This window comes from Electrophorus electricus, chromosome 11 (assembly GCF_041902795.1).
Source record: "Electrophorus electricus isolate QZ-2024a chromosome 11, ASM4190279v1, whole genome shotgun sequence".
Lineage (NCBI taxonomy): Eukaryota > Metazoa > Chordata > Actinopteri > Gymnotiformes > Gymnotidae > Electrophorus > Electrophorus electricus.
The window spans coordinates 22,634,013-22,660,438 of NC_137507.1; the positions used below are offsets into that span (position 1 = coordinate 22,634,013).

The 26,426-nt window shown below is 43.0% G+C and overlaps 1 protein-coding gene and 2 non-coding genes across 8 annotated transcripts; all 3 read left to right on the top strand.

Annotated features, from left to right (window-relative positions):
• The first annotated feature begins 933 nt into the window (after nt 1-933).
• Nucleotides 934-26,360, top strand: eif4g1a (eukaryotic translation initiation factor 4 gamma, 1a). 6 transcript variants are annotated; one of them, XM_035528152.2, is made up of 34 exons: nt 934-1,315; nt 5,287-5,349; nt 5,541-5,660; nt 5,758-5,841; nt 6,053-6,085; nt 6,539-6,559; nt 7,428-7,610; nt 7,959-8,058; nt 8,399-8,509; nt 9,105-9,244; nt 9,319-9,411; nt 9,517-9,598; nt 9,702-10,568; nt 10,691-10,776; nt 11,251-11,446; nt 11,822-11,955; nt 12,043-12,159; nt 12,360-12,743; nt 13,533-13,679; nt 13,820-14,056; nt 14,181-14,285; nt 14,622-14,891; nt 15,135-15,249; nt 15,398-15,506; nt 15,702-15,949; nt 16,318-16,439; nt 18,658-18,830; nt 23,407-23,532; nt 23,664-23,745; nt 23,834-23,932; nt 24,062-24,196; nt 24,302-24,383; nt 24,509-24,649; nt 24,984-26,360. In XM_035528152.2, the coding sequence occupies exons 3-34, from the start codon at nt 5,586-5,588 to the stop codon at nt 25,163-25,165; spliced, it is 5,079 nt and encodes a 1,692-aa protein (XP_035384045.1). In that variant the 5' UTR covers nt 934-1,315; nt 5,287-5,349; nt 5,541-5,585; the 3' UTR covers nt 25,166-26,360. The 6 variants fall into 6 exon arrangements, with proteins under 6 accessions (XP_035384045.1, XP_035384047.1, XP_026886237.2 ...); XM_035528154.2 differs by having other exon boundaries at nt 934-1,189; XM_081723845.1 differs by lacking the exon at nt 934-1,315 and adding an exon at nt 2,661-4,846.
• LOC113591801 (small nucleolar RNA SNORD66) lies at nt 15,552-15,625 on the top strand. Its single transcript, XR_003412239.1, has one exon. It is a non-coding gene; the product is annotated as a small nucleolar RNA SNORD66 (small nucleolar RNA).
• Nucleotides 22,911-22,983, top strand: LOC113591802 (small nucleolar RNA SNORD66). Its single transcript, XR_003412240.2, has one exon. It is a non-coding gene; the product is annotated as a small nucleolar RNA SNORD66 (small nucleolar RNA).
• Nucleotides 26,361-26,426: the final 66 nt, after the last annotated feature.

The following is a 26,426-nucleotide window of genomic DNA, read 5'->3' on the forward strand; positions in this document are numbered from 1 at the left end:
CACCATCCAGATAAGACTAGGACCTCTAGAAAGACTAGACATTATTTGCTTATTTTTGCTTATTTTTGAATTAGAATTCAATAAGCAATGCTTCGAGGACCACAGTTCATGGCAGTGCCACTTTATGTGCTACTGTCTTCCAGAAACCCTATATAATGATTACACTCAGTAACACTGCAGTGACGAATTAGCCTTGGGTCAGTGTGTCGTTTTTAGTTGTTTAGCAATTTGTAATGATTGATGTGAAATTGCTTTTAATTTGATCAAGGATTCTCCGGTGATTACATTTTCTCTCATGCCATTTTCCTGTGTTCCTCTGCACTGCTCTTGTTTTAGTACTATAGCCTACCACCAAGCTTTCACAATACATTTTTATTCTAATTTCATATTACCGCTGCTGTAGGTGATGTTAGCCTGACATATTTTATGCCAATTTTATAAAGTTATTTAATGTCTCTGACTTGACAAAGCTATATATACCAACTGATGAAAAAATGAATGAAGTAAGAATGTCCTGCCTGTCTTGATTATTACAATAGAATGAGGTGGAAAATTTAAATTAGATTTTTCTACCAATTAGAAGCCATTTTTAAAATTTTAGTATATTCAAATTGTATGCGTATGTTGACAAGAATAGTATTAAAAACAGCTTGTTTGGTTATTGATACAAATATAATTATAAAATTAAAATATGATTTTTCCATCGTAAATAATATCTGTGTTTTCACAGAATAAAAAGTGTAGATCATGTTCTGCATTTATTTTTGTTTACACCTAATAGCTGTTTTAAAATCATTATTAACTCCAAAGAAAACGATTGCGACTAAACTTTTATGTGCTCTCATATAGTTCCTGTCATGTGACTGAGAAGGCCCAATTCTGACCCAAGTAACCCGGAAGTACCTATGCGGTTTCCTAAACGCTCCGTCCGGCTCTGTGGACTCAAGGGGAGTAAGGTATTGCACCATGGTTTTGTAGTAAGCCGTGCTTAATCTGAGAAGTGTGGTCAATTTTCTGGCAATCCGTCACCATCCGCGCCTTAAACATGGACCTCCAATCAAGAGGATTGGTCTGGAGGCAACCAAGTTATCAGTAGTTACTTCTGAAAACTATATTTATTCATTTTTTATATATTGTCACTTTTTTGCCTTTGCACGCTACCGGGGATTTAAACGTAAAGTGACAGCAGGTAGCTACCAGCTTTCAGCGATTAGCCACACTTTTCCTTGGATCTAAAGACGTGTAACGTTCTTGCAGTAAAACATAAACAACACATTTTAATTTCTCGACTTTAATTTCTCTTCTGGGACACCGGGTGAGTAATCCCAACGCCTCTGCTAGGTAGCTAGCTAATTTTGCTTGCTACTTGTTACTGATAATCATGAAGGCCAAGTGGGCCCTGAATCTATCATGAGAATTGCTCGCTAGCTAACCTAAGTAGCTATCTTGCTGTATTGTTAACCATCTAAGAAATAGTTTGTTCTAACTGTCTATTTGGCAAGAAGGTCGTGTAAACTGTCAGGTGGTAGCTAGCTAGCTAGCCAGCTAGCTATCGTAGCAGGTTTTCTTACCTCCCATTCCCCTCATGTCATTCAAATTATTTCAACATTGCCGTGATCTTAACGTGAAAGCCACCTAGCTTTAACCTACACCCCGTACTTTAATATAAAGTTATGGTAAGTCTACAAATATTGGATATCTACTAAACTTGCAGTAGCAATTTAGTTTGAAGCAGTCACAATGTAAAAATATGACGAGAACATAATGATTTTCTATTTAAAACCAGACATGACGGTCCTGAGTGGGCATTGGGATTTACTGTTCGTGTATTCTTGATGGAGTTTGTCCCGTTGTGGTCACAGTTCAAGTGAACATGTCAACGCATGAAATGAAACCCAGAGGTACATTACGGGGTTACTCTCACTCATCTTTAGCTTCTCGTGGCCAGCCAAGTATCCTTTACAAAGCAATAGTGTTTTAGCTGGCGTTACTCACCCGATGCCACATAGCGTTGCGTCCAAGACAGTGATTAAAGGTGTATAAGGGTATTGCCACTGCAACGTTGAAATTAATGTTGTGTGCTGGCTACATAATTTTAATTTCTAAATATTAAGTTGGTGTTTTCATTGATTACATTGGTTACGTTGAATCTGGTCAGATTAGAGTGGATACTCTGGTGGGCCTCGGTTACCAAAATTAAATAGTAGGCCGCGACCTAATTCTGGCTGATCTTGCTATGGTGGGTGTTCGTAAAAGTTGTAAGGCATATGTCTCTCCAGGGTTTGGGAATTTCTCGGGCGCAAACGACGTCTCGTCATTTTAACATGGCAAATTTACCGTAATGTAACGTGGAGGCTGCCATATGGTTGCTAGCATGCTAACGCTAACTGTAAAGTTTGAGTGTTAGCCGGCTGTGGTTTATGGCTGCAGGCTGACACGTCTGTTGGCGTTTTTCCTCAGATTTTACTTGCGCTACACTGAGGGTTTGCCGGGCCTGCTTGCTAACATTTCGATTTAAAACGATATCTTTACTGAGATTTTTAATACATGGCTTAACATTAAGAAATTGAAAGCTATTGCTGCTGTACCTTTGGAGATTTAGTACCAAATAAACTTTTCAGTCGTTCTTTTTTTTTTTTTCTTTCATTTTTACAGTTGATTTCTTTATGTGCAAAGCCTCTGGCTGAGAATAATTTTTTTAATTGAAATCCATCTTAGATTTTGCCGCTTATGGTGTTTCAGTTTAACTTCTGAAAAAAGGGAACAGTACCCTAGTAATTTGTAAACTCACGTTTGCGCAATTGTTTTATAACATTCAGAAATATTTGCTAATTATACATGAAGAAACACCTTGATTGTACCTTGCAGAACCCTGGACTGTGAATAGTTTACCAGGATTTGACTAATTTTTAATTTAGTTTCAGTAACAGCAATATAAAATGCTATGTTAACTATGAGTTACATAAGCATATTGAATATTAACTTAGACCTTTCTGTTAATTGGATGGTGAAGAGATTGTGTAGTGCATTTTAGCGACCTTGTGTTTAGTCAGGGCGCTACATCTACTAGCTTTTCTGTGATACTGTTTTGAGGATAAGCAAATTTGTATGTCAGAGAATTTGTTCTTCAGACTTAGCCAAGGTCTCCCCTGTGGTGTTTAAACATCAAGGTCTTGTTGTTTCAGTGACCTTTCTTCCCCAGAAAGTTCAAGTGACTCCTGATTGCTGGCTAAAAGCACTTGATTGCTAGCAGTTAGCATCTTTTAATATCCAGTATCTGCCCATCAGTACATAAAGCACAGAGTCTATAAAGAAACAAAGGACAATTCTGCTTAAAAATCTAAACCAGGGACTGAATGTTGGAGACACTGGGTTTGGGCAGTTGCAGCCAGGCACCCCCTGTTCTGTGGTGCTTGGTTGCCATCTTGGTAAATTCACACTCAAACCAATATCCCTTAATTGGATCATAATTAGGACATGTATGCCTTCTACAGTTTTGTCTGTAAAGATTTAGGCTCTGATTTCAGTTTCCCATTCCTTGTCTCTCAGATTGTGTTGGTTTCACTTAGCATTGACAATGTTGACCAGGGTCTGCACTTGTGTAATAGGAAGTCGTCACCCCCGCCCACCTCCCCTTTATTAGTTGTAGTCTTACTTTTGGTGACAGTAAACGTTTGTATTCAAACAGCAATTTCCAGAAGTACACACACAAAATCAGTTATCCATATTCTCCTCTTAAGCTAGTTACTCAGTTTGATGTTTGAGTGAAGTGTGTATGGTTTGAATGCTATTACAGCCATCTACATTCCACCTAAATCCATTTAACTGAAATGTGTTGCCCCACCGCAATTTCCTGAAGTACACACACAAAATCAGTCATCCATATTCTCTTGTTAAGCTAGTTACTCAGTTTGATGTTTGAGTGAAGTGTGAATGGTTTGAATGCTATTACAGGCATCCACATTCCATCTAAATCCATTTAACTGAAATGTGTCGCCCCACCGGCTTGCAGCCAGTTCATTTGTGTATTGTGGCTCACAGGGTTTCTGCTTTCCCTTCCCCTCCCCCACTAAACCATCTATCCCATGACAGCTTCTTCCATACTGTGCCACTGCCCCTGTTCTTATTTTCGCTCATCCATGTTGATGCCGATACTTTCTTCCACTCCTCTCGATCCAAGGAACCCAAGGTTTCCCCCGCATGCTCTCAAGGGGCTATGGCTTTTTGGAAGACGACGTCCTCTTAACTACAGAATGCGCCAGCAACACCACACACTACTATTTTGTTAGTGACAGCTATTAGCAAATGTAAACCTTTTATCTATGCCAGCATTCATGTTATGTAATGCGTAGTGTAAGTTAATTCCTCTTCAGTGGAGCTGAGAGTGGAGGTTGCTCAGAGTGCATAGTCTTACGGTCACGCCTGAGCTGTTTGGATGAAATCATGCAGTATGAATTCCTTTGCTGAGGACTACTATACCCATGTTCCCCTGAGCAGCCTGCCTCCCCTCCTCACCCTGCTTTCTCATTCCCTGAAAGAGCAGACCCACCAGGGCTTTGTAGTGCTCTTCATGGGGAGTTTATTGGCTGCCATCTGTCTGGATCCAAGACCGTAGGGCTGGGTGACGGTGGCTCTCTTGTGTCGTGTGAGGCGTCTTGAAGGGACAGAGGTCGCTGCTTTGCGTAACCTCTCGGCCTTGAACACCCAACCTTTTCTGCCCTCAGCTCTCCAGCTGGTATCCACACAGGCACCCGTGAGCAGCAGACCTTTAGGAGCGCAGTGTTATGTTGAGAGAGCAGCACAGCATCATGCAGTGGATTAGATGGCAACATGAACAGATGTTCTTGTAGGAACATTTGACATCATTTTGGATGTATTTTGTTAAATTGACGTATTTTCCTCCTTCAGTGTATATTGTATCTTTATTAGATGTCTGAACGTTTAGTTGGAGGTTGTGTGCATTCAGAAGTTTAAAAGGGTGGGGTCTGCTCTTATCAGTAAAGACAGTGTACACCCACCCTTTGCACACTGAAAATGGATGCCGCCTGAGTATGTGGCCCCTGTTTTTGGTGCACGTTGTGCTTTGCATACTCAAGTGCTGAAGCAATATTTTAAATTGTCAACTGAGTACATGTTCAGTGAGTCATTAGTGTGCTATGGAGCTGTGGAAGCTAACCTGTTAACTGAAATGCTATAGCCTACACCACAAGCTCTTGTCCTAAGAATTTAAACTCCGTTAATGGTTAAACCGCACTGCTTACTCACCCCCTGTATTATCTGATACAGGACACACTACACAAGGACCTGACTGAGTCTGCTAATACGAAGAGATTAACAATAGTTTCAGATGTATGTAATCCTTCAGCATTCTTTCTCTTTATTATCTAGGATGTTTTGTAAATATATACTGTTTAGTGCACTTTAAAAATTTTCTTTGTATTCATTGTTTTCTCCTTTGTTAGTTGAATTAATTTTACCTTAAAAGCATTGTTCTTTAGGGGTTTCTTGTTCCCCCCCTGACTCATGCTCTTGTTCTCCAGTTTGGCAGGCAGGTCCGAGGCCCCCCTCATGCAGAACCACGTGAAATGAATAAACCACCGCAGCCTATTACAGGACCCCCTTCTGTGCCCCACCCCGCCCCTTCCCCAGGACTGACACAGGTGAGAACCAGTAATGCATGTCAGTCCTAGCAAGGTGGCAGTAGCAGTGGCCAATGAGTCAACTGTTTGCTTTGTTTGAGCTATTGTTTTTGTGCAGGGTGCCTACCCCCCTGGCCAGCCCCCCTCTGTTGTCTTTGCCCCTCCACCTCCACAAATGAACTCTGCGCCACAGCCCAGACAGGTACACAGCACCATGCACGCACGCACACACGCATACATACTTTAATCAGCTGGGAAGGTATTGGTGCTTCTTGTGGCTAAGCTAAGCGTCTGCTCTGAATTTTGCTTTGTTTGTTTGAGGGATCTGTGCATGCAAGCTAGTGCCTGTCCTTTTTGCCTCTTTTGAACTGTGACCTCTTGCTCTCTCTCTCTTTTCTCTGCCGTTCCACCAGTATGCCCCAGGGCCACGTGCTTTACATCAACAGGTACTAACGATTTTCACTGGGAAAACTAACAGATGGCTGCTCAAATCTAGACCTCTAGGGCGTGAATAGGAAAGGGCAAAACCCCAGGCAACACATTGCCTTGTTACTTGACAGTATTCAAATAAAACATCAAGCCCATCACTGCTTTTTCTATTGCTGCATAAGTCATACTGATAGATCTGGGTCCAGTAGCCATGCATTGAACAGTGTCTGCTCTGTTCCGTCTTCATGTACAGAAGTATATTTTGTGCCATCACTGTTCTATTAGTCCAAGTCCCAATGCATGCATGCATACATCTGCTTTGTTTGTGTCTGCTGCTAACAGCTTACTGATTAACTGCTTCTTCATGTCCTCCTTTCTGACTCTCTCATGCTCGCCCTCTCTTTCTCTCTCTCTCTCATGTTGTCTCTCCTCTTTCTGCTTGCTCTCTGCTGTGTGTGGTGCGGCTGAAGGGTGGATTCAGGTCACTGCAGGTAAATGCCACACTTTTTTTTTTTTTTTTTTTTTTTTTTTTTTTCTCTCTCTCTCTCTTTTCCTCCACCACCTTTCTGTGGTGTCAAGCCAGTATGATGCTCTATACAGCTGTTCTGTCTCCTCTGCATGCTCTGGCTCTCCATCTTCCTGGCATAATTGCCACACACAGACTTTTTTTTTCTGCCTCTGAAATGTATGCCATAGGTTCTGAAACTGCCATGATGACAAAGCAAAATTTGTAAAGACAGGTATTGCCTAGGAATTGCTGAAATTTCATTTTAGTGCAACAAACCCAGCAGCCTTGCTTGAAAGTACATTTCTCAGTAGACTTCACATTATTGTATGCACCATCTCGTGTGTAAAAGTGTATTTAAAAGGTTGTGTAAGGCTTTTTTAAACAATGCAAAGCTTATAGCAACGGGTTGTCTTCTTATTTTAGTGTTCCTGTCATCGTCTCTTTCATATACTGAGTGTCTCATATATTCATTTTCAGTCAGGTCAAACCAATTTGGGACCAGAGCTCGAAGGTTAAACTTCTGGTTGCTTGTAGTGTGCCGAGATGGAGATGAAGCAGCAGCCCTGTGCAAAACACCCTTTGTTTTTGTTTTTTTTCTCTGCTTGATGACACATTTCAAAGTACATCTAGTTTATGATGGCAAATATGAAGGAGGGTTATAGGAGGCTGATCTTGAATGTCTAGGAAGAACTTCTTATAGAAAGTTGAAACATGACACAAACATTGTTGCTCACTGAGTGAACATATCGCATAGTTAGTTCTGCTGGGAAAAGTATTTCCAAAAAGATTTTTCCACTTTGGGGTTTGTTTGAGTTTGTGTCTTTCGCCATCTTACCCCTCTTCTCCCATAGCCGTACTACCCCAACCGGCCCAGTCTGCCCAGCGGCGCCCCACGGGTGCCACCTAACAGTACGCCTCGCCAGGTTCCACCCACCCACGTGTACCCAACCAGCTCCCAAGTGATGATGATCCCTCAGCAGCAGCTGCAGTTCCCCAACTCTCAGGGCCCCGCCTACTTCCTTCCAGCTGGACAGGTAATGCTGCAGTGCCATTGAGATGCTGCTTGGGATACGGGAGGAGTGGTATTCTTGAACAAGTGGGGTTCAGCAGGGGAAAAAACGTGTAGATGGGCTACAGGGCCATTTTGTGCAAGGTTTTGTTTCATGAGGTCTATTGTTTTCATTGACATCTGTTTGCAAATCAAAATTATTTGGAAGCTGTTAGACTGCAGAACATTACAGTGAGCAGGAATTCTAATATGGCCTCTGGTGTTCCTGTGCAACATGGGAAAACCATTTCCTTTCTAAGCTGAAATCATCAATTTCAGAAACAGCAACAGATAAACAACTGTAGCATGACCTTTTACCATGTGTCTGTCATAGTACCGTGCTTCGTATGTGCCCCCGACCCAGCCGTTCTCCGTGGCCGGTGCTCCCACAAGCTTCTACTCCAGCACCAATCCTGACTATAGCTCTACATATGGTGAGAGGCTCTTTCATGCACCACACCCATTCTCCCTGTATACTTGTCCCCTCCAGTGATTCTCTCTCTACCACTCTTGGGTTCTCATTTGATTGTTCCTATTTTTTTTATTAAAAAGAAAAGAATAAAAAGATCCGTGCTTGGTCTCCCTTTTTGTCTTCTCATCTCACTTTGCAGATTCTGTAACCCCATTGTGCTTTATAACATTAGCTTCCTGCTGGATCTTGGCATTCACTTTCTACTCTTACACTCTCTCTCTCGCTCTCTCTCTCTCTCTCTCTCTCTCTCTCTCTCTCTCTCCCCCCCTCCCTCCCTCCCTCCTCTCCTGGGCTGAATTCAGAGGCCTCGCTGGCAGCGAGGGAGAGGCGGGGGGGTGGGGGGAGAGGCTCGGGCCGAGAGAACGGCCGTCTCTCTCTGCACACTGCCCCTCTCCCCTCTCAGGGCTATCCCGGTGAGTCTGGCATGCAGAGCTGCCTGTGTCTGTTGCTCAGTCCTCATGCCTTGCAACCTTGGTCCCTTTTGTGAAAAGAAATGCGGGGGGGGGGGAAATCATAAAGTTCTCAAGCATGCACTTGTCGTTTGCTGCCATAGTCTCCATGACAACCTGCATCTCTAAGGCCCATGAAGCAATGCGCTTTTTTCCAAGTGACACAGAAATAAAGCTCAACCTTAATGCAAAATTTGAAACAGACGACTGCATGTTGAGTCTGTATTGCTTTACCTTGTGCATCATTGTCTGGAGCTGTGTGCATGTTCCTTTTCTGTAGCTGGTCAGTTTGTTGTGCCTTATTTTGATCTAGTTAAGTTCCTTATCATTTGATGTTGCCACTTGCATGTGGCTGAGTCCATGATGCAGGTGGGAACAAACCTTTGTTTAGTGGCTAACTCTCTTGAGATGGAAGGACTTCCGGAGTAAACTCATAGCAATTGGGCAACCCTGCATTGTGAACTTTAATTGTTCCTGGTCAGGGGAAATCAAGTCTTTATTTTTTTTAGTGGGGTGGAGCCTAAGGTGTTATCTGATCATGCCTTGTCTCCTCCTCCAGCTGGAACGTATTACCCTACACAGGCTCAGTACCAGCCTTCAGTTCCTACCACACAGGTGATGTTGAGCTCAGCCCAGCAGCAGCAAGCCCCACCCCCTCAGCATGCCCCACCCCAGCAGCACAAGCGAGAACGCAAGCAGGTGAGGAGCTGAAAAGTTTTTCTCTTGAGTGCCTTGTGAGAGCAGGATCTCACCCACCAAACCATGTTCCACAGATTAGAATACGAGATCCCAATCAGGGTGGACGTGACGTCACAGAAGAGATCATGTCTGGTGCAAGAAATTCGTCTACGCCCACGCCCCCTCAGGTGAGTTCGGTATTTAATGCCTATGTATATGCTTACCCTGGAATGCTTGTAATTGGTCCAAATTTGTATACAGCATAAAGAATTTTCCCCTCTCATCTCCCTCAGACTGTAGGCCCAGAGGCTGGAGGTCCTGTCCAAACAAATGGTGAAAGCATGCCACCTACAGCAACAGTAGTGATTCGACCTGGTAAATGTTTATTCTATTTCTATTATAATTTGATTCAATTTTTTATTTCAGAAATCTTATTAGAAATATTCGAAATACGATTTTTAAATTGTGCTTTGTTTAGATGATCGTGTGAAGCCTGTCGCTCCACCAGCAGCTGCCTCAACCCCCCCACCTCCATCTAAGACACCTGACCTGGAGGTTGCTGCATCTCTCACATCTGAGCCTAAACCAGGCCAGAATCTCCAACTGGCCCGGGATGTCCAATCAGCCCCACCCACAAGTGCAGTGACTCTAGGACAAGACACTGACGAAGACTTTGGAGCGTCTGCCTCCTCACCACCTGATTCTTCAGCATCTCCTTCCCCGCCACCTGATATGACAGCCATTCCTCTAGCACACAGCTCCGCCTCTCCTGAGCCCAAGATGGGCAACAATTTGGATGCGCCACTGCTACCTTTAGCAGTGCCCCAAGAAGAGGAGGAGCCTATTGAGCCTGAAGCCCCTGTGGAGCAGCTCTGTGCGGATGTGGAGAAGGCGGAGCCAGAGGTGGTGAGGGAACAGGAGCTGGAGCCACTGGCTGAAATTGCACAGCCAGTCTCTGACCCAATGCCTGCACCTTCTACTGCTGCTGCCATGCCCAATGATGACAGTCCCTCTCCAATAGCCAATGGTGGCGAGGTAACTTCTGCTGAGGCCACGCCCACCACTGACCCAATGGCAGAACCTGTTCCTGAGCCTGAGGTCTCTGTTGATCAGCCTGAGAATGTTCCACTTCACAATGGTCTGCCTCAGGACCCCGAAGAGAAGCCTGAAGGCAGCGGCGAACCTGAGCTCGAGGTTGCCGAACCCATTGCTGAACCTGAGGCTCCTGAAGTGCAGCAGAAAGCACCTGCTGTGGTTCCTTCACCACTGGTTCTGGAGGCAGATGTGAAAGCAGAAGAAGCTCCTGTTCTTGCCTCTAGCTGCCCTGTCGACGAGAGTCTGCAAGGTAAGGGTGTCTGTGGGTCATGAACAACAGAATTTGGATAATGCTTAACAAATATCTGCAGGGTCACAAGTCTGATGATGGCATTCAAAGGTAGGTCTTAACTAACTATCATCTCTTCCTAGCTGTCCTGCCTGTGCCAAAGAAGAAAAAGAAGTTGAAGGATCTGAATAACAAAGATGTGGGAGATGTCCTAGATGCCTTTAAAGAGGTATGAGCCATTTCTCTTGATGGACAGAAATAAGTTTTAGCTGAAATCTACATTTGGCCAATTAGTTTCTAAAAAGCAACTTAGAACAGGCAAAACTGCAATCAGTGCTAGTGTTGAGGTCATTTTCCATGGTTAACCTTGTACAAGTGCATGGTAGATCAAGAAAATTCAAGTGTGGTAAGTGGAGGCAGGCTTGAATGCTAACAGTAATTTATGTGGTATAAGCAACAGTCAAATCAAGATGTACTTGGTATCCTCAAGATGTATAGTCAAGGAAGGGTGCCGTCTGATGTGAGCAAGCCTTTTTAAGGTGGGGTGCATATACACAGGATCCAGAGGTTGATGTCAGTGCCTGAATGTGCGATTTGACTGCACTACAAGAGATTAGCGACTTTGAAAGGTACAGATACTGATGTTGGTGGAATTTTTAATGCAGATGCATTAATATTGTCTCTGGAATGTTATCCCTCTTAGCCCGAGGAAAAAGAATCTGCCGCTGAGTCTGCAGCAGCTCAGACCCAGCCTCTGGAGCTCCGCCCCACCATGCCCGCTGCTCCACCCACTGAGGAGCCTGAGGAAACATGGGAGGAGAAGGAGGACAAGTTGGACATGGAGAACATAGAGCCTGAGTCCACTAAGCCCACGGAACAGAAGTATCAGTATAAAGAGGGTGAGGGAAAAGATTTCAGTCTTGAACTTGAAGCCCTTTAATCACTGTTTGAATCTTTATCTGAGTTGAAATAGACTATTGAAAAGCTGCTGTCTATGCTATCAGTGCTATTTATGAACAGCCAGACAACCACTGGGAAGGACTTTGTCGGTATTCTGAATTAGATAATTTTTTTAAATGTAATTTACTGATTTTGAAGAGATCTGTCAAAGGTTTAACCTTTTACAATAAGTTAGACTGGCTTCATTGTGAATGTTGATCCAGACAGGAATGATATTTTAGAGTAAGTTCAGCTGTTGAGCTTTAGTACTACTGAATTGCTTTGTCCAAATGAGTGCATGACATGAAGTGACCCTCCTCTGTCCCCATCACCAGAGCACTGGAAGCCTATTAACCCTGAAGAGAAGAAGCGGTACGACAGGGAGTTTCTGCTGCGTTTCCAGTTCATCAGTGCTAGCATGCACAAGCCTGAGGGCCTTCCCCACATTACTGACGTTGTGCTGGACAAGGTAAGCGTTACTCTCATGACTGGCAACTAATTTTTCCCCATGTCTTGACATTGTGTCAGCCCTTCAACTTTCCACAACACACTATAGGCTAATAAGACGCCCCTGAGACCTTTGGACCCCAGTCGCCTGATGAACTGTGGGCCTGACTTCACACCATCGTTCGCTAATCTGGGCAGACAGCCACCCGGAGCAGGGCGAGGACCAGTAAGTCTTTCCTTTACCTGGGGAAACATCACCCATAAATGCTCACATTAAAGGCAGATGGAAGCTGTTTAAGGCTGGTTGGGTGTTAGCACCCTACATGATTTGTTCTATATTGTTTACTAGCCATGTTATCATTGGTGCTTTTAAGTTGCCTTGACTGGGAACTGTTGTGACTTGTAGCTGTTGATTTAACCCCCAAGCCTCCAGGCCCAAGGCGCTCGCAGCAGGGCCAGCGCAAAGAGCCACGCAAGATTATTGCCAGTGTCTCCCTCAATGATGACATCCAGCTGAACAAGGCTGAGAAAGCATGGAAGCCCTCTACAAAGAAGGGGCGCGGGCGTGTGCCTGAGACAGATGAGGATGACCCCGAGGTGGCCAAGACCCAGGAGCTGCTCCGGCGTGTGCGTAGTGTCCTCAACAAGCTAACGCCGCAGATGTTCCAGCCGCTGATGAAGCAGGTGATGGAACTGACCATCGACACGGAGGAACGGCTCAAGGGCGTCATTGACCTAATCTTCGAGAAGGCCATTTCCGAGCCCAACTTCTCCGTGGCTTATGCCAACATGTGTCGCTGCCTCATGGGGGTGAGTGCCGGTGTTTCTCGGGCAATCCAAGCATGCACACGCCAACAGCGAAAGAACCGGTTCCACTTGTGACCACCAACGTTTAACTAAAGTGATGGGATTGAGGAACTCAGGGTCTTATGTCTATCTTGTTTGTTACTTAAGTTGGGTGCTGTAACACACATACATTCTTCCAGCTGCTCCAAATGGGCATGAGGGTTAGAGCAGCACAGCAGAGCAACTGCCCACCCCAAGCCTTCTGATTGGCCAGGCAGGGAGGAATTAATTGCTTTGACCTTTATCATGTCTATGCAGTAAAGTAATGGGCAATGGACACAAAATAATAAAAGGGAATGCTTTAGCGGCGTATCTGAAAAAGCCCCCTGCCACTTGATTTTATTTTATTTTTTTTTTATATTTCAAACAGGGCCCACAATTAATACTGTCTTATCTCTAAATGTAGGTTAAAAGTTTTGGCAAAAAAAATCAAAACAGCAAGTGGCGGGTACCTTAACTTCTTTTAACAGTCCTACCTCAGTGTACATAATGAGCTGTAGCCAAACAACTGTTTTTTTATTTTGTTTTTGTTTTTTTGGGGTGGGGGTTGTGATGTGATGGCTGGTTAAAAGTGTGTTGTATTTTAAACACACATCCATCCTTTGGCCCATGAATCATCAGCTTATCTTCCATTAACAGATGGGTCAGAAAGTTGATTCTGCATCTGCAACGTCTTTGTTAGTCACAAAAATCTTATTAACTTATTAATCTTATTAACTTGTGCTTGTTACTTGTGCTCTTCCCGGTGTCCAGCTGAAAGTGCGCACCTCAGATAAGACGGGAGCTACTGTGAATTTCCGCAAGCTGCTGCTCAATCGCTGCCAGAAGGAGTTTGAAAAGGACAAAGACGACGATGAGATCTTTGAGCACAAGCAGAAGGAGCTGGACGCCGCATCAGAGGTGCTACCATCTCAATAGAACAACTACCTTTAAGTGCACACTTGTGGGCAGTGTAACGTGAGCATGAAATCCAGTCGTTTTAATTGTGTTTACGTGCTCATTGCGGTAATGACGGGCCAAACCCTAATGTGTTGGCCCAGGAGGAGGAGCGCCAGCGATTAGTGGAGGAGCTGGAGGATGCGAAGGACAAGGCCCGCCGCCGGTCACTCGGTAACATCAAATTCATCGGAGAGCTGTTCAAGCTGAAGATGTTGACTGAGCCCATCATGCACGACTGCATCGTCAAGCTCTTGAAGAACCACGACGAGGAGAGCCTGGAGTGCCTCTGCCGCCTCCTCTCCACCATTGGCAAGGACCTGGATTTCGAGAAGGCCAAGGTACCATATGCTCAGGATTTCCCATCATGGGCTTTTAATGCTTGATGTATTGCTGTTTTTACTAGGTGTCAGCCCAAAGCTGACTTGCCTTGCATTCTAAAAGAGTTTCTCTTTGACTACACAGCCCCGTATGGACCAGTACTTCAACCAGATGGAGAAAATCATAAAGGAGAGGAAGACCTCGTCCAGGATCCGTTTCATGCTTCAAGATGTCCTGGACCTCAGACGGGTAAACGCACATCACCCCCCCCCCCCTTTCTCAAGTCTTCATGTTTTATTAATTTGCACTCAAATATTTACTGTACAAGTACCTTTTATGGAACAGCTGTTGACCAGCTTTGATGTTTTAGGCGTAGAAGTTGAGTTAATTGAGATTCATGCAGATGTGGTCAGACCGCTTAGAAGTAATAACCTTCCCTCTGCTCTCCTCCTTGGCTGTAGCTGTCTTCCCCCCCCCCATCCTTCATCCCCTTGATGTTCTACCTCTGTTTTTTCCCTGTACCCCAATGCCAAGCTGCCACTTTAAATGTGTTTTAAAGTGCTCTTCTCTTTCCCTGTATGGTAGAATAACTGGGTTCCCAGGAGGGGTGACCAGGGCCCCAAGACCATTGACCAGATCCACAAAGAGGCTGAGTTGGAGGAGCACAGGGAGCAGATCAAGGTGCAGCAGCAGCTGCTGTCTAAGAAGGACTCCAGTCAGGGGCGTGGCGGGCGCAGTGGGGCCCACTCCTCCGGGGGCCGCATAACCCAGCCGCAGGATGAGGGCTGGAACACGGTGCCCATCACTACCAAGACGCGACCCATTGACACGAGTCGCCTCAGCAAGATAACCAAGGTAGAAGAGGATAGTGGATTCATCAGTTTCAGCTAACTGCACTGGATTACAGATTCCCTAAGGGAAAAGCTTGCCCTTCCCTTTGTGTTACTGGTTGAGCTGACAGCAGGGCATTACCATATCACCTCACTTTAAACATGACTGACACTGCTTGATACCTGTGATTGGAGACACACTGTTCTAAGTGGTATTTTCTCCAACTGAAATGTTTTCAATGCTTAATTTTCTGTTCTCATTCCACAGCCTGGTGCCTTGGACTTCAACAATCAGCTGCTTGCCCCAGGTGGGAAAGGTTCCTGGGGCAGCTGGGGCAAGGGAAGCAGTGGTGGGTCTGGAGCCAAGCCCAGCGGAGAACAGGGTAAGACAATACTGTCGCCTGCTTTGCCTCGCACCTAGCCTGTAAGATAACTAAAGTATATTGATCATTGCCAAGTATTACAGCAGTCAGGTATAGGGTCTTGTAACAGGTGATTTGCCATTCTTATCTGGTGCTCTCCTCTCTCAAGAATCTGGCAGGTCCACCACCAGCACCCTGAACCGCTTCTCTGCCCTCCAGCAGTCAGCACCTTCATCAGCTTCTTCCTCTCTGGACCCTGACCGCAGGGTACCTCACAGGCAAGTATCAAGAAGGCCCTTTGTTCTCCTGCAGGAACTTTACTGCTTCATTGAGTACCTATATGGCACCATGTGTCTGAGCCACTAAGTGATGCTGGTAGGACTGAGGAGCAGAGGAGAAACACAGCTGATTGGTCATTTTAATCAAATTGAAGGATAAAGCAATGCTTTCAAGTTTTCTCTTTTTCTATGCAGAAGCAGCTCCAGCAAGGAGCGGAATGACCGCGACAGATTTGAGCGCTTCGACCGGCGAGACAGCCGTGAGGACAGAGAGAGAGGCCTGGACAGAAACCGTCCAGTTGTTACCAAGCGTAGCTTCAGCAGAGAGAGCGATGAGCGCGCTCGAGGTGGTGAAGGCCGCGGAGCTACCGACACTGTGCGCCGTGTCGCCAGCATGACCGACGAGAGGGGAAGCCGCGACCGGGCCATGAGCAAGGAGATGGGTGAGGGGAAGTATCTTCCCCTGTGTGGGAGAAGCACAGATGCAACAGTTTTATCACTAGCAGTTGTTTTTTGTTTCTTTCCATTTGGCAAAGTGCTTTGGGATCCTTTGAGTGACACTTCTGTGAAGTCTGTCTGAACCATTTTACCTAAAGTTATAATTTAAATAATATTGCAGGTCCAAGTAAGGGCATCAGACAGGAAATCATCAGTTACGGCAAAGTGGATCAGTATATGCTGTTGAAGTGCAGTTTGTGTTGCTTACTTTCAAGGTCCATTATTTAGGGAGGTTTTAGAGGAAATCCTGGCACAGTCTCCATTGTAAAATTCTGTGTGTTAACCTGTTCTTGTTCTGTTCTGGGTTCTGTAGCAAAGCGTGAGACTGCTCCAACGCCACCTCCCACCCCAGTCAAACCAGCTCTGAGTGAAGAGGAGTTGGACAAGAAGTCTGTAGCCATTATCGAGGAATACCTCCACATCAATGACCTGAAGGTAAATGCCAGCACAGTGTGTCAGGTTTTTTTGCTTTAGGAACATTTCTGTTTTTATTTATTTTTTAAACTCCTTTTTGAGTCCTTTTCATTTTTGAACGATTTGTACTTGTTCACTTTAACACTAGATATCTGAAATTGTACACATAGCACAATGATCGTTCAGGATTCAAATTGAAGTAGACACTTGGGACAAGACATCCATTCACATCTAGGCTTATTTGTCCATCATTTAGGTTCAATTTGAGCTCATCTAATACAGAAGAAAATGTCAAAAAAACAAAGTGCCTTTGATTTTTTGGGTGTATAATATGTATTGATGCTGGAGATTCATTTTCACTCATACTCTACATTTCCTGATTCACCAGGGTCTTGTGTAATAAAGTTTTGAGCATATGCATGAAATGACTAGCTACACAATGTTTTCCAGTAGGTGTCCTAGACTTCTCCAAAGTGTCCAAAAACCTCTCTAAATGCACACAAAGCTAATACTGTAAATGCTGTAATACTGTAAAAAATGGTATACTTTCTCATTTATACTTAGAATTTGTAGCAAGATTATGAATTTTTCCAGCAGTGAATGGAAACATTCAGTGATTTACTATGCAACCATCGAAGCTAGTCCATGTTAGCAGCACCTAAACATCTCCACATAAACTGCAGCTAAAATAAGCCTCTTCCTTTCCATGATGTCCAAACATTTTGATAAAATCATCATATCATTCTTATGGTTATACGAGTTTAGCCAAACAGCGTCAAACCGATGCGCCATGCTATCTGCTAACACTGAAGCAAATGACAGTACACAGTGCGCAGACCTTTAAACATTAAAGGGGTCTACGTTTTCGTCTAACTCTTCTCTATTTGATGAAACAGCTGCCAATCACGCCGCTTGTCTTAGAAACACTTGGAAACACATGGAAGTAAATGATAGTCAACCAAACAGTAAATTAACAGGAGTTTAGCGGTATATGGGACAAATTATACATAGGTAAGCATACACATGCACTTCCTTAGTCCTTGGAAATGAACAGCTAATACAATTCTCCTATGCACAAACATTGCATAAAGTATTCTAGCCTGCATATAAATATTGTCATTTGCCTGAAGGCCAGTTAAAAGATTACCAACTCAATATCTTCATTTTGAAATACATTAACGATCATGTCTGTAACAGTACTAAACTCACTGAACTCTATTTAATTGCATTAGCGTGCACAAATTGAGGATGGATTATGGAAGGCTACTGCACATTATCTTCGTCTATTTAGGTAGCATTACACTTGTACTAGGCATGTGCAATCTATTGCCCTATGGAACTATGTCAACAACTCAGTGTGGTAATACAAATTAACAGCCACTATATACTTCCTTTCCAAAATAAAGTTTGGGAAGAAATTGAGTTGATGCATTCTGCTTTCAAATGCTATCTTTACATATCCTTTCTATGTGACTCATAGAAAGGATATGTAAAGATAACATTTGAAAGCAGAATAGCAAAATGAATCATATATTCAGATTAGCAAGAGTACAAAAGAGGAGAGTAATAATATGGATAATAATAATCTCAAGTATGATTGCATAATCACTTACAATAAAATGTCACCTAAATCTCATTCCTTCAAGGCATTTCCTGTACAGGCGACCAGATTTTGCTGAATGTGGTGCCTATGTTGTCTCTCAAAAGTCAGTTTTCATTATTGGCAATCTGTGTTAAGAGAATGTTACATCAAGTATCTGAAGAAACCCACAGCAATCAAATACATCATCTTTGCCTAATTAGGTGTCAGTTGTGTGCATGGAGCAATTTTGTCTCCATTGTTTCAGCAAGAGCAGGATTCTGTAGGATTCCCCTTTCCCATGGGGGCCTGAACTCTTGTTTGTCACCATACAACAAATATGGAACAATCTGGCTAAAACTTCAAAGTGATTTGAGAAACAGTGAGAAGCTCCAGTGATGTTTTGGCAGTTAACAGCCAGGTTATTCTGTTCAGATAGCATATATTATCCATTCTATGATTAAAAATACTTTGATTGTGTGAATCGGATGAATAGTAGAGGGTTAAACTGAATTGTTCTCTCATCACCCGTCAAGCTTTATTGGGAATGTGGATTTTGTGCAATAGTACTTGAAGAAATGGTTAGCTAAGCTAATACAACTTTCATGCACACCATGTTCCAGTGTGTGTATGGCTGACACTTCACTCCATGGTCTGCAGGAGGCGGTGCAGTGCGTGCAGGAGCTGAACAGCCCCTCTTTACTCTTTGTGTTTGTGCGGAACGGGGTGGAGTCCACACTGGAGCGTAGCACCATCGCCAGGGAGCACATGGGCCAGCTGCTGCACAGACTCATCAGCAACAGCGTCCTGCCCACAGAGCAGTACCACAAAGGGTGAGCATCATCGTCACATGCCACATGGCTCCCCTTAGAGGACGAGCTGTCTCTAGTTCTGCAGAGCTGCCTGCATTCATCCTATTTCGCCTGTTTATTATGGTTGCATTTGTAATTCAGCTATAATTAAATAGATGGTTCTAACCAGCATTGAATTGCATGCAGGCACGCTTGGTTCTCAGCACTGAAAACCTACACCTTGTCAAGACAATAACGGCAAATGCGATACTCCATCAAAGTTTACTGACTCTGTTATGACTGTGCAGGAATCATAGCCCAACCCCCAAACAAATTTTACTAGTTTTAGTTTAGTCTGTTTGTGCAGTCTTAAGTTCCCATTCTCATTCACTCAGTGCCTTAAGGAGAACAAATGCAGGGGCCCCATTTGGTTAAATTGTTAGCAAGCTTTGTTGGCTGACCAAAGAATCTTCTAGATCCTTTCACAATGGAGAAACTCCTTAAATGTTGCTGATTTCCAGAAGTCTCTCTTCTCTAACACAATTGGTGGATTTGATGTCCGCACACTTTACTGTTTGTCACCTGCACCTCCATCCGAATGGAGCATAGCCAAGATGATTGCATTATCAATACCATCTAAGCGATAAGGTTAATAAAGCAGCCCTTTTAATGCTTTTAGATTGCTAGCAGATTGATAGGAATCTTGGATTTTCTTCCATGAGCATGTTGAGCTTTCCACCATCTGAAGGATTTCTCAGAAAGGAGTGACTAAATACATATAAAATGTTTTGAAATTGGTAGTAATTATATACAGGATAAGATGAGATCCTGTGCCAAATCATTAGGGTTTTACATGGGGCCCATGGGGCCCAGATCTCCCTTTTCACTCAAAATAAACCATTTAGGCACCTACCTTCATCAAAGTTTCATCAAATTAAACCAATGACTCAAAGTGAACTTTGAAACCACAATCCTTTCACTTACCGAGCCTCTTTAAACATAAAATTGTGTTGGCCTCAGTTGTGATTTAAGGCTGTACCCATTCCCACTGGCATTGTCAGTGTACTATGAGCCACCAATTTTTACCTACTATGCCATGGCATACTTCTAAAGTGGCAAATCCGCACTGGCCTGCCAAATTAATAAGGCCATACCCAGGCCACTGGCACAGTCCTATCTGGATGTAACATTCTAGACATGGCCATGACAGTGTACTCACCTGCTCAGTCATCTGTGTGCCTGAGATACAGAAAAAAATGTAGCCTCTTCTCTTTTGATGGCTAGAAATCCCCCATCCCCCATCACCTATCTCTACTGGCCTAATGGACGCATTCCACTCCTGTTCTCTCACTTTAGCCATGAAATTAGCATGTTAGCTTCTTCCTTTTGAAAGCTGCAATCCTTGAAAGGAATTGATAGCTCTGTAAAATAAATTTACATTGAGTACACCACCTTATCCAGCCTCAATGCAGTTACAGCAGTACGCTGCAGGACCTAGTTTTCTGCCTACATGCGTTACTAGTTTGCAGTCAACTTATTCACTGATATTTATGGTCACCGATATTTCTCTCCTCTCCTTTCACTGTGTAAACAAACTAATCAATAAAGTGAAGAGTTTGCACAGTTCTACTGTCTTAACCTTCAGGATTTGGCCTGTCTTGAATTTCAGCACATCAGTTTTGCTGAGCTATCATGCTGCAGTGAGTCCATAGGAATGGACTGAAGATTATTTACCTAGGAATCTCGTTGCAGTTGTGTTTCACCATCCACAGTATGAAATTCTATATCAGCATAGCTGAAGCTGTTGTATTCTTTTGACCAGCTTGGAAAGAAGCTTTCAGGTAACTATTGTGGAAAATGGTTGTGAATCATATCAGCAGAAATCATTGTCCACGTAACAAGCAGGCACTCCTTTTACGTTGCACAAATCACCTAGCCAGTAAAACACTTATAGGGTCACTTACTTTGATAACCATGGAGTTTAAATTTTCTTTTTTCTTTCACTGCCATGATCATTCATAGAGAGGCTGAGGCACAGGGCAGTTCTTGAATGTCTCTTCATAGCCTCTTGCATCTGGCTTTGGTCATCACGCTGTTTAAATGTACACACACAACTTGTATTTACCAATTTTTGGCTTTTTCACTTCATCAAACTCACCATTTGTTTTTCCTCCAGCTGTTAAGTTCTTCTTTGGCAGCACATTATTTTCATGACTATGCATCCACCTTTTGCGACCTGTAGTGATGAGCTCGAATGTTGGTCCCTCACAAATACCACCGCACCGTCAGCCGTGACCATATCGGGACTTTTTCGGTCATGGCACTTGTACTGTACTTTTGCCCCCAGTCTCATGCTATTGGATCAGTTGGTTCTAGTTGCTTATGCAATTCTCTCTGTATTGTCAGAGCATTCTGCTTATGTAAAAGCTCTCCTTGCAGCATATAATGCTGCAATGTGCAATAACACCCAGGTGCTTATAGTGGAATCCACCAGAGCATTTGGCTTATCAGTGAGAATTGAGGGGAAATTTGGGTTCTTCCCAAAAACCAGATGGGAATATAGCCATTTACAATGGGTTTCTTCACTGTCAGTCAAATCTCAGGCAGTTTTCAAGTTGCATTCAATTTCTTTCTTCACTTTTAAAAGGCCTGTGGGCTATAAGCTGCAGTAGTCTGAACTTCAGTATTGGAAGTTCTCAACTATGTCTTTTATTTCCTCCTCACTAATCAGTCTTTGAGGAGGACCATGAACACTTATCCAACAATGACTGGAGTGATTTACACCCTTCTGTTCTTGGTGGTCACTGTACTTCTTGCGCTAAAGCATGTAATGTGGTCAGTAGTATGATGCTCTTGGCTTTTGTCCATGCAAGTTCACTGCCACTGTATTATTCTAACTTGATGTCTTGGGTAAACCCACAGCAGATTTGGGTTTGCTGTACCTGATGTATTTCATCACTATTTCTTTGAGGACTGAAATACCGGCCTGTCCAATTAACAATAAAGGTAGGTTTTAGTTTTTCCACTGAAGCTTGTCCAACGGTCTTATGTAGCTTCAATAGCATGTTCTATTTTTTATTCACTCTCATGTTCTGTTAACGTAAGAGCCTCATCAAGAATTTCATTTTACAATGACTCATTCTGTTAACACAATAGTGTCCTGAAGAGGTAAGTTCAAGTTGAACTAGCTGCTTCAAAAGCTTTACAGCTTTATCATTGTCAGTGTCCAGGACTGTACCTGCGCTTTGTGGGTTGTTTTTTTTTTTTTTTTTAATTTTTTAAAGTAAATGAATATCAATAGGGACTGCTTAAGTTCCCTATTGCGACTGGAATTTTGGCTTTTTGTTCACTGTACAACTCTTCCATTGGCAAACCTGAGCTTTCTCACACTTTTTGCATTGCGATTTCCTTTATTTTGCCTAGGTTGATCCTCACACGCTGATCGTCAGTTCTCTCCTACAGTTTGGTTGCAGGATGTCAATAACGGCTGAATCCTGTGATTTCAACATACATTTTGATCTGTACTCCTCTTTCAGAAAGTGTCAAACACTAATATTGTATTCACTCCATCATTACCTATATTCATCTGCGGGAATTTCAAGGACTGAATAACTCACTCTTTCATATAGCGGCAATGCTACAGATGAAGCTTGTTCTTTTTCTACAGTTCTGAAATGTGCCTCCACATTTCTTAACTTTTGTAGGATTTTTTTTCATTGAAATATGGTGGAGTTTTGTAGTTTCCAGCAGCCATCATTTGCTACCAGTGTCGAGACAATAATGCCTAATGCGATTACTCCCTTTCAAATGACTGACTCTTGTACACAATAATAGCCCCCCCACCAGAAATGTTCTATCTAGGTAGCCTCCTAACAGTGTAAGGAAATATAGCTTAAAACCCCTCTGATGGCATCTACTTGTGCTGCAGATGTTTCTCATTAATCAGCAGAGGTATTGCTGGAAACTTACACTTGACCACCCACTGTGAAAATGAACAAATCTGCCTTGAACGAAAGAGAAGACTGATGGCAGCTCAGTGGTTCAGCATGTCCAGGCAGCAGTGCCTAGGTTATTAATGAGAAGTTTAAGTTTCTTGGATGCCTATAATGTAGCAATGTGAACATTCAACAATGACCTCCATTTTGTGCCATGTTTCTGGGCCACTGACCTGCACTGATGGAACTAACGTTGGTAGTTTTGATAAAGGGGCCTTATAACCGATCATGGTGATCTTTTGACTGAAGCACTTACCTTGGCAAGGGTTTTTTTTGTTTGTTTGTTTTTTTTTTTAATTTTTCATAGAAATTGAGACTTAGTGAAGATTACAGACTATAAGCAAGGGCAAGTATGACATCTAGTGGTGAAGCAGACCAAATCATGATTAGATTTTTTTGGGGGGGGGGGTTCCCCTTTTAGGGGTGTGAAAAGTCTAATTATTGAAGCATAAAAAAACAGGTTAATTGTAGATTAAGTACTGTATATTAAGTCATTTACTTCCCCCTCAACAGTATCAAAATACTCAAGTGTTTAACAGTGTGACTGCACAGAGTAAAGACCATCATTCATTCTCATTCTCAATGCAGAAAAAAAAAAACTCCAACTCTGGTTTGTTCCTCAGACTTCGGGAGATCTTAGAAGTCGCTGATGATATGGCCATTGACATTCCTCACATCTGGCAATACCTGGCGGAGATCATCACCCCTATGTTGCATGAGGGAGGTGTTCACATGGGCCAACTTTTCAGGTAGGTCACCACCTTTAGGAAACCTTATCCACTGACCCAGTCTCCGGACCCACACAGACCATGAAACCTCAGATTTGACAATCAAATGCATTTTGGTTATCAGACTGTGTAAGTTTCTGTTGTTTTTATAGAGAGGTGTCCAAGCCTCTGCTGCCTATAGGTAAAGCCGCTGTCCTGCTGGTTCAGATCCTCAACCTGCTCTGTAAAGGACTGGTAAGTGACCTGACTGGGCCTAGCAGCAGGATTGGTACCAGCAATGCCCATGTTGAGCTTCCCCAGTAAATGTCTTTCTTGTATACAGAGTCAGAAAAAAGTTGGAGCCTTGTGGAGTGAAGCAGGACTCAACTGGAAGGACTTCCTTCAGGAAGATGAGGATGTGAACAAGTTTGTGACAGAATGGGTACTAAAACTACTAATTAATATATGGCTAGATTACTAGTAGGCCAAATGTAATTGGATCGAGGCTAGCAGGAGTAACGTGATGTGGCAAACTTAAATTTCTCACTATATTGTCTGCCCTGCTGGGTAGAAAATGGAGTTTACATTGGGAGAGGAGTCAGAGAAGCCAAGCAAGAAGGAGCTGACTCCAGAGGAGCTGAGCCGCATCCTGGACAGGCTTATCGAGGACAAAGCCAGCAACCAGAGGATCCATGACTGGGTGGAGGTAGATCATGACTTGTGCCTGCAGAACAAAACTGTCTGAGCAGGAGTTATGTGATTTTAGATAAGCTGCAAGGTTACCTGAATTATATATTTTAACTTCTTACAGGCAAACCTTGATGAGCAGAAGATAGCCTCGAACCAGTTTGTGAGAGCTTTAATGACGTCAGTGTGCCAATCAGCTATTATATGTGAGTGCAACCTGCCTATTTTTCATTGTTTTTCTTTTTCTCTTCCTTTAGTCAATGACAAATTTGTTTACTTTTTCTATATTTACTCATTTTAATGGTCCCATTCTGAATTGCCTCTCCACTAGGTGAGAACCCTTACAAGGTAGATGTGGAGCAGATTACCCAGCGGGCTAAGCTCCTGCAGAAGTACCTGCTGAATGAGCAGAAGGAGCTGCAGGCACTCTATGCTCTCCAGGCTCTTATGGTCCGGCTGGAGCAGCCAGCCAGTCAGTACCTTTTTTTTTGTTTTGTTAATATTTATCTGAGAATGAAGTTGTTTACAGTTGTAAACATTTCGTTTTTGAAATAACCTTTTGAGGTGGACATGTAACCCATTCAGAAATAATGGCCAGACATGTTGCTGCAAGCTGCTTCATAGCAATGTTTTACAGTTCTACAGTTACAAGTGTGTTCAGGGTGAGATTTGAGGCATGTCAAGTATAACGGAATGGAAGTGCAGCAGAGTTGGGAGGTGTAGTTCAGCAATTAGATGCATGGCACTAGCAGCAGTGCTTGCTGGTACATAATTCTGCTTTTTCTCATCCACTTTCTCACTGTCAGACCTGCTGCGCACGTTCTTCGACACCTTGTACGACGAGGACGTCATTAAAGAAGAGGCCTTCTACAAGTGGGAGTCCAGCAAAGACCCAACTGAGCAGGTGGGCAAGGGTGTGGCCCTCAAGTCTGTCACCGCTTTCTTCACCTGGCTCCGGGAGGCAGAGGAAGAGTCTGACAACAACTAAGCGCAATGCTTCAGTGTGTGGAGAACAGAGGAAGATTTTTGACTTCAAAGCTGAACTTCATTCTCATGAAACCTCTTCTCTGACAGAGACTTTTGTGGATAAAAACTACACTTTTTTGACTTCTATATATTTCTTGTGCCAATTCCATGGCCACTAAAAGGAAAAAAAAAGCTTAAATAAAGTTTAAAAAAAAAAAAAATGGGGATACCGAAATGATTCACATGAATGCTTAAATGCTTTAATAGCAACATGCTGTCAATTACTAAGTAGTTAAAAAAAAAATCTTGAAAATACCAACCTGCACTGCTCTAAATTTCAATGTAATTTATCTGCAAGATGGTATATAACACTGCACCATACTATAAAAAAATAAGTGTTGTATATTATGTTCTGAAAGCATGACTGCGATCATGCCCTATAGGTTTATAACATCAGATCAAACATGGAGCTCTTTAAGAATTTTTTTTTTGTGTGTGTGTATGCGAGAAGGTTGGTATTCTTTTTAACATTAAGGAGGATGAAGTTGATGAACATGGTATTTACTGACTTCTCATAATGGATGGATTTTGCCTCCCATTTCCTTCAGTGGAGGGGGGCATGAAACTGCTTTTGATGATGGGATGGACTTTCACCTTTTTTTTTTTGCCCTTTTTTTGCTGCTGGGGAAGGTCAGCATGCTTCCTTCTAAGCCATCCCTCTCCCGCTGCCTGCCGATGTTTCTGCCTTTTACCTCTCAATCTAGGGACGGTTGGGGATCTTCTCAAAGACCCTGTTGAACAGCACGTCTGCGGTGGGTTTTTAAGAGAACATTAAAACTTGAAGCATAGAGGAAAAAAAAAATATCAACTTGATGAAATGAGACCGAAATGATCCTAAAAGCCTTTTCTACTTGCAAAGTGAAAACACATTTCAGGAGCATTCTGTACATATATATTAAAGGGGTTTTGTTTTATTTTTCAAGAAACAAATATCTGATGTTAATGCCATGTATTTTTTTCCAACAGAAATGGCAAGTTTCCCTGTATTTAAATTTTTCTTCCAGACGGTGAGAGGTGCTTAATAATCCATTGATTACAGTTTTATTGAAAAATGTAAATATTTTTTTTTCTTTATTATTTAAGGATTTAATGCTTTCACATCAAACTGGAAACGCTGGAGAAACAACATTAAAAATAAAAGACTATCAAGTTGCTAATGAGTTTTTGAAGGATGTCTTCTCTGGTATGGAGGTAAAGCCTACACGCGCTGTAAATTGGGGTGT

Coding starts and splice junctions, on each gene's coding strand:
- eif4g1a (XM_035528152.2), top strand. CDS start 5,586: ATGAATAAACCACCGCAGCCTATTACAGGACCCCCTTCTGTGCCCCAC. Junction 8,059..8,398: donor TGACTATAGCTCTACATATG/GTGAGAGGCTCT, acceptor GGCTGAATTCAG/AGGCCTCGCTGGCAGCGAGG. Junction 23,933..24,061: donor ACAAGTTTGTGACAGAATGG/GTACTAAAACTA, acceptor CCTGCTGGGTAG/AAAATGGAGTTTACATTGGG.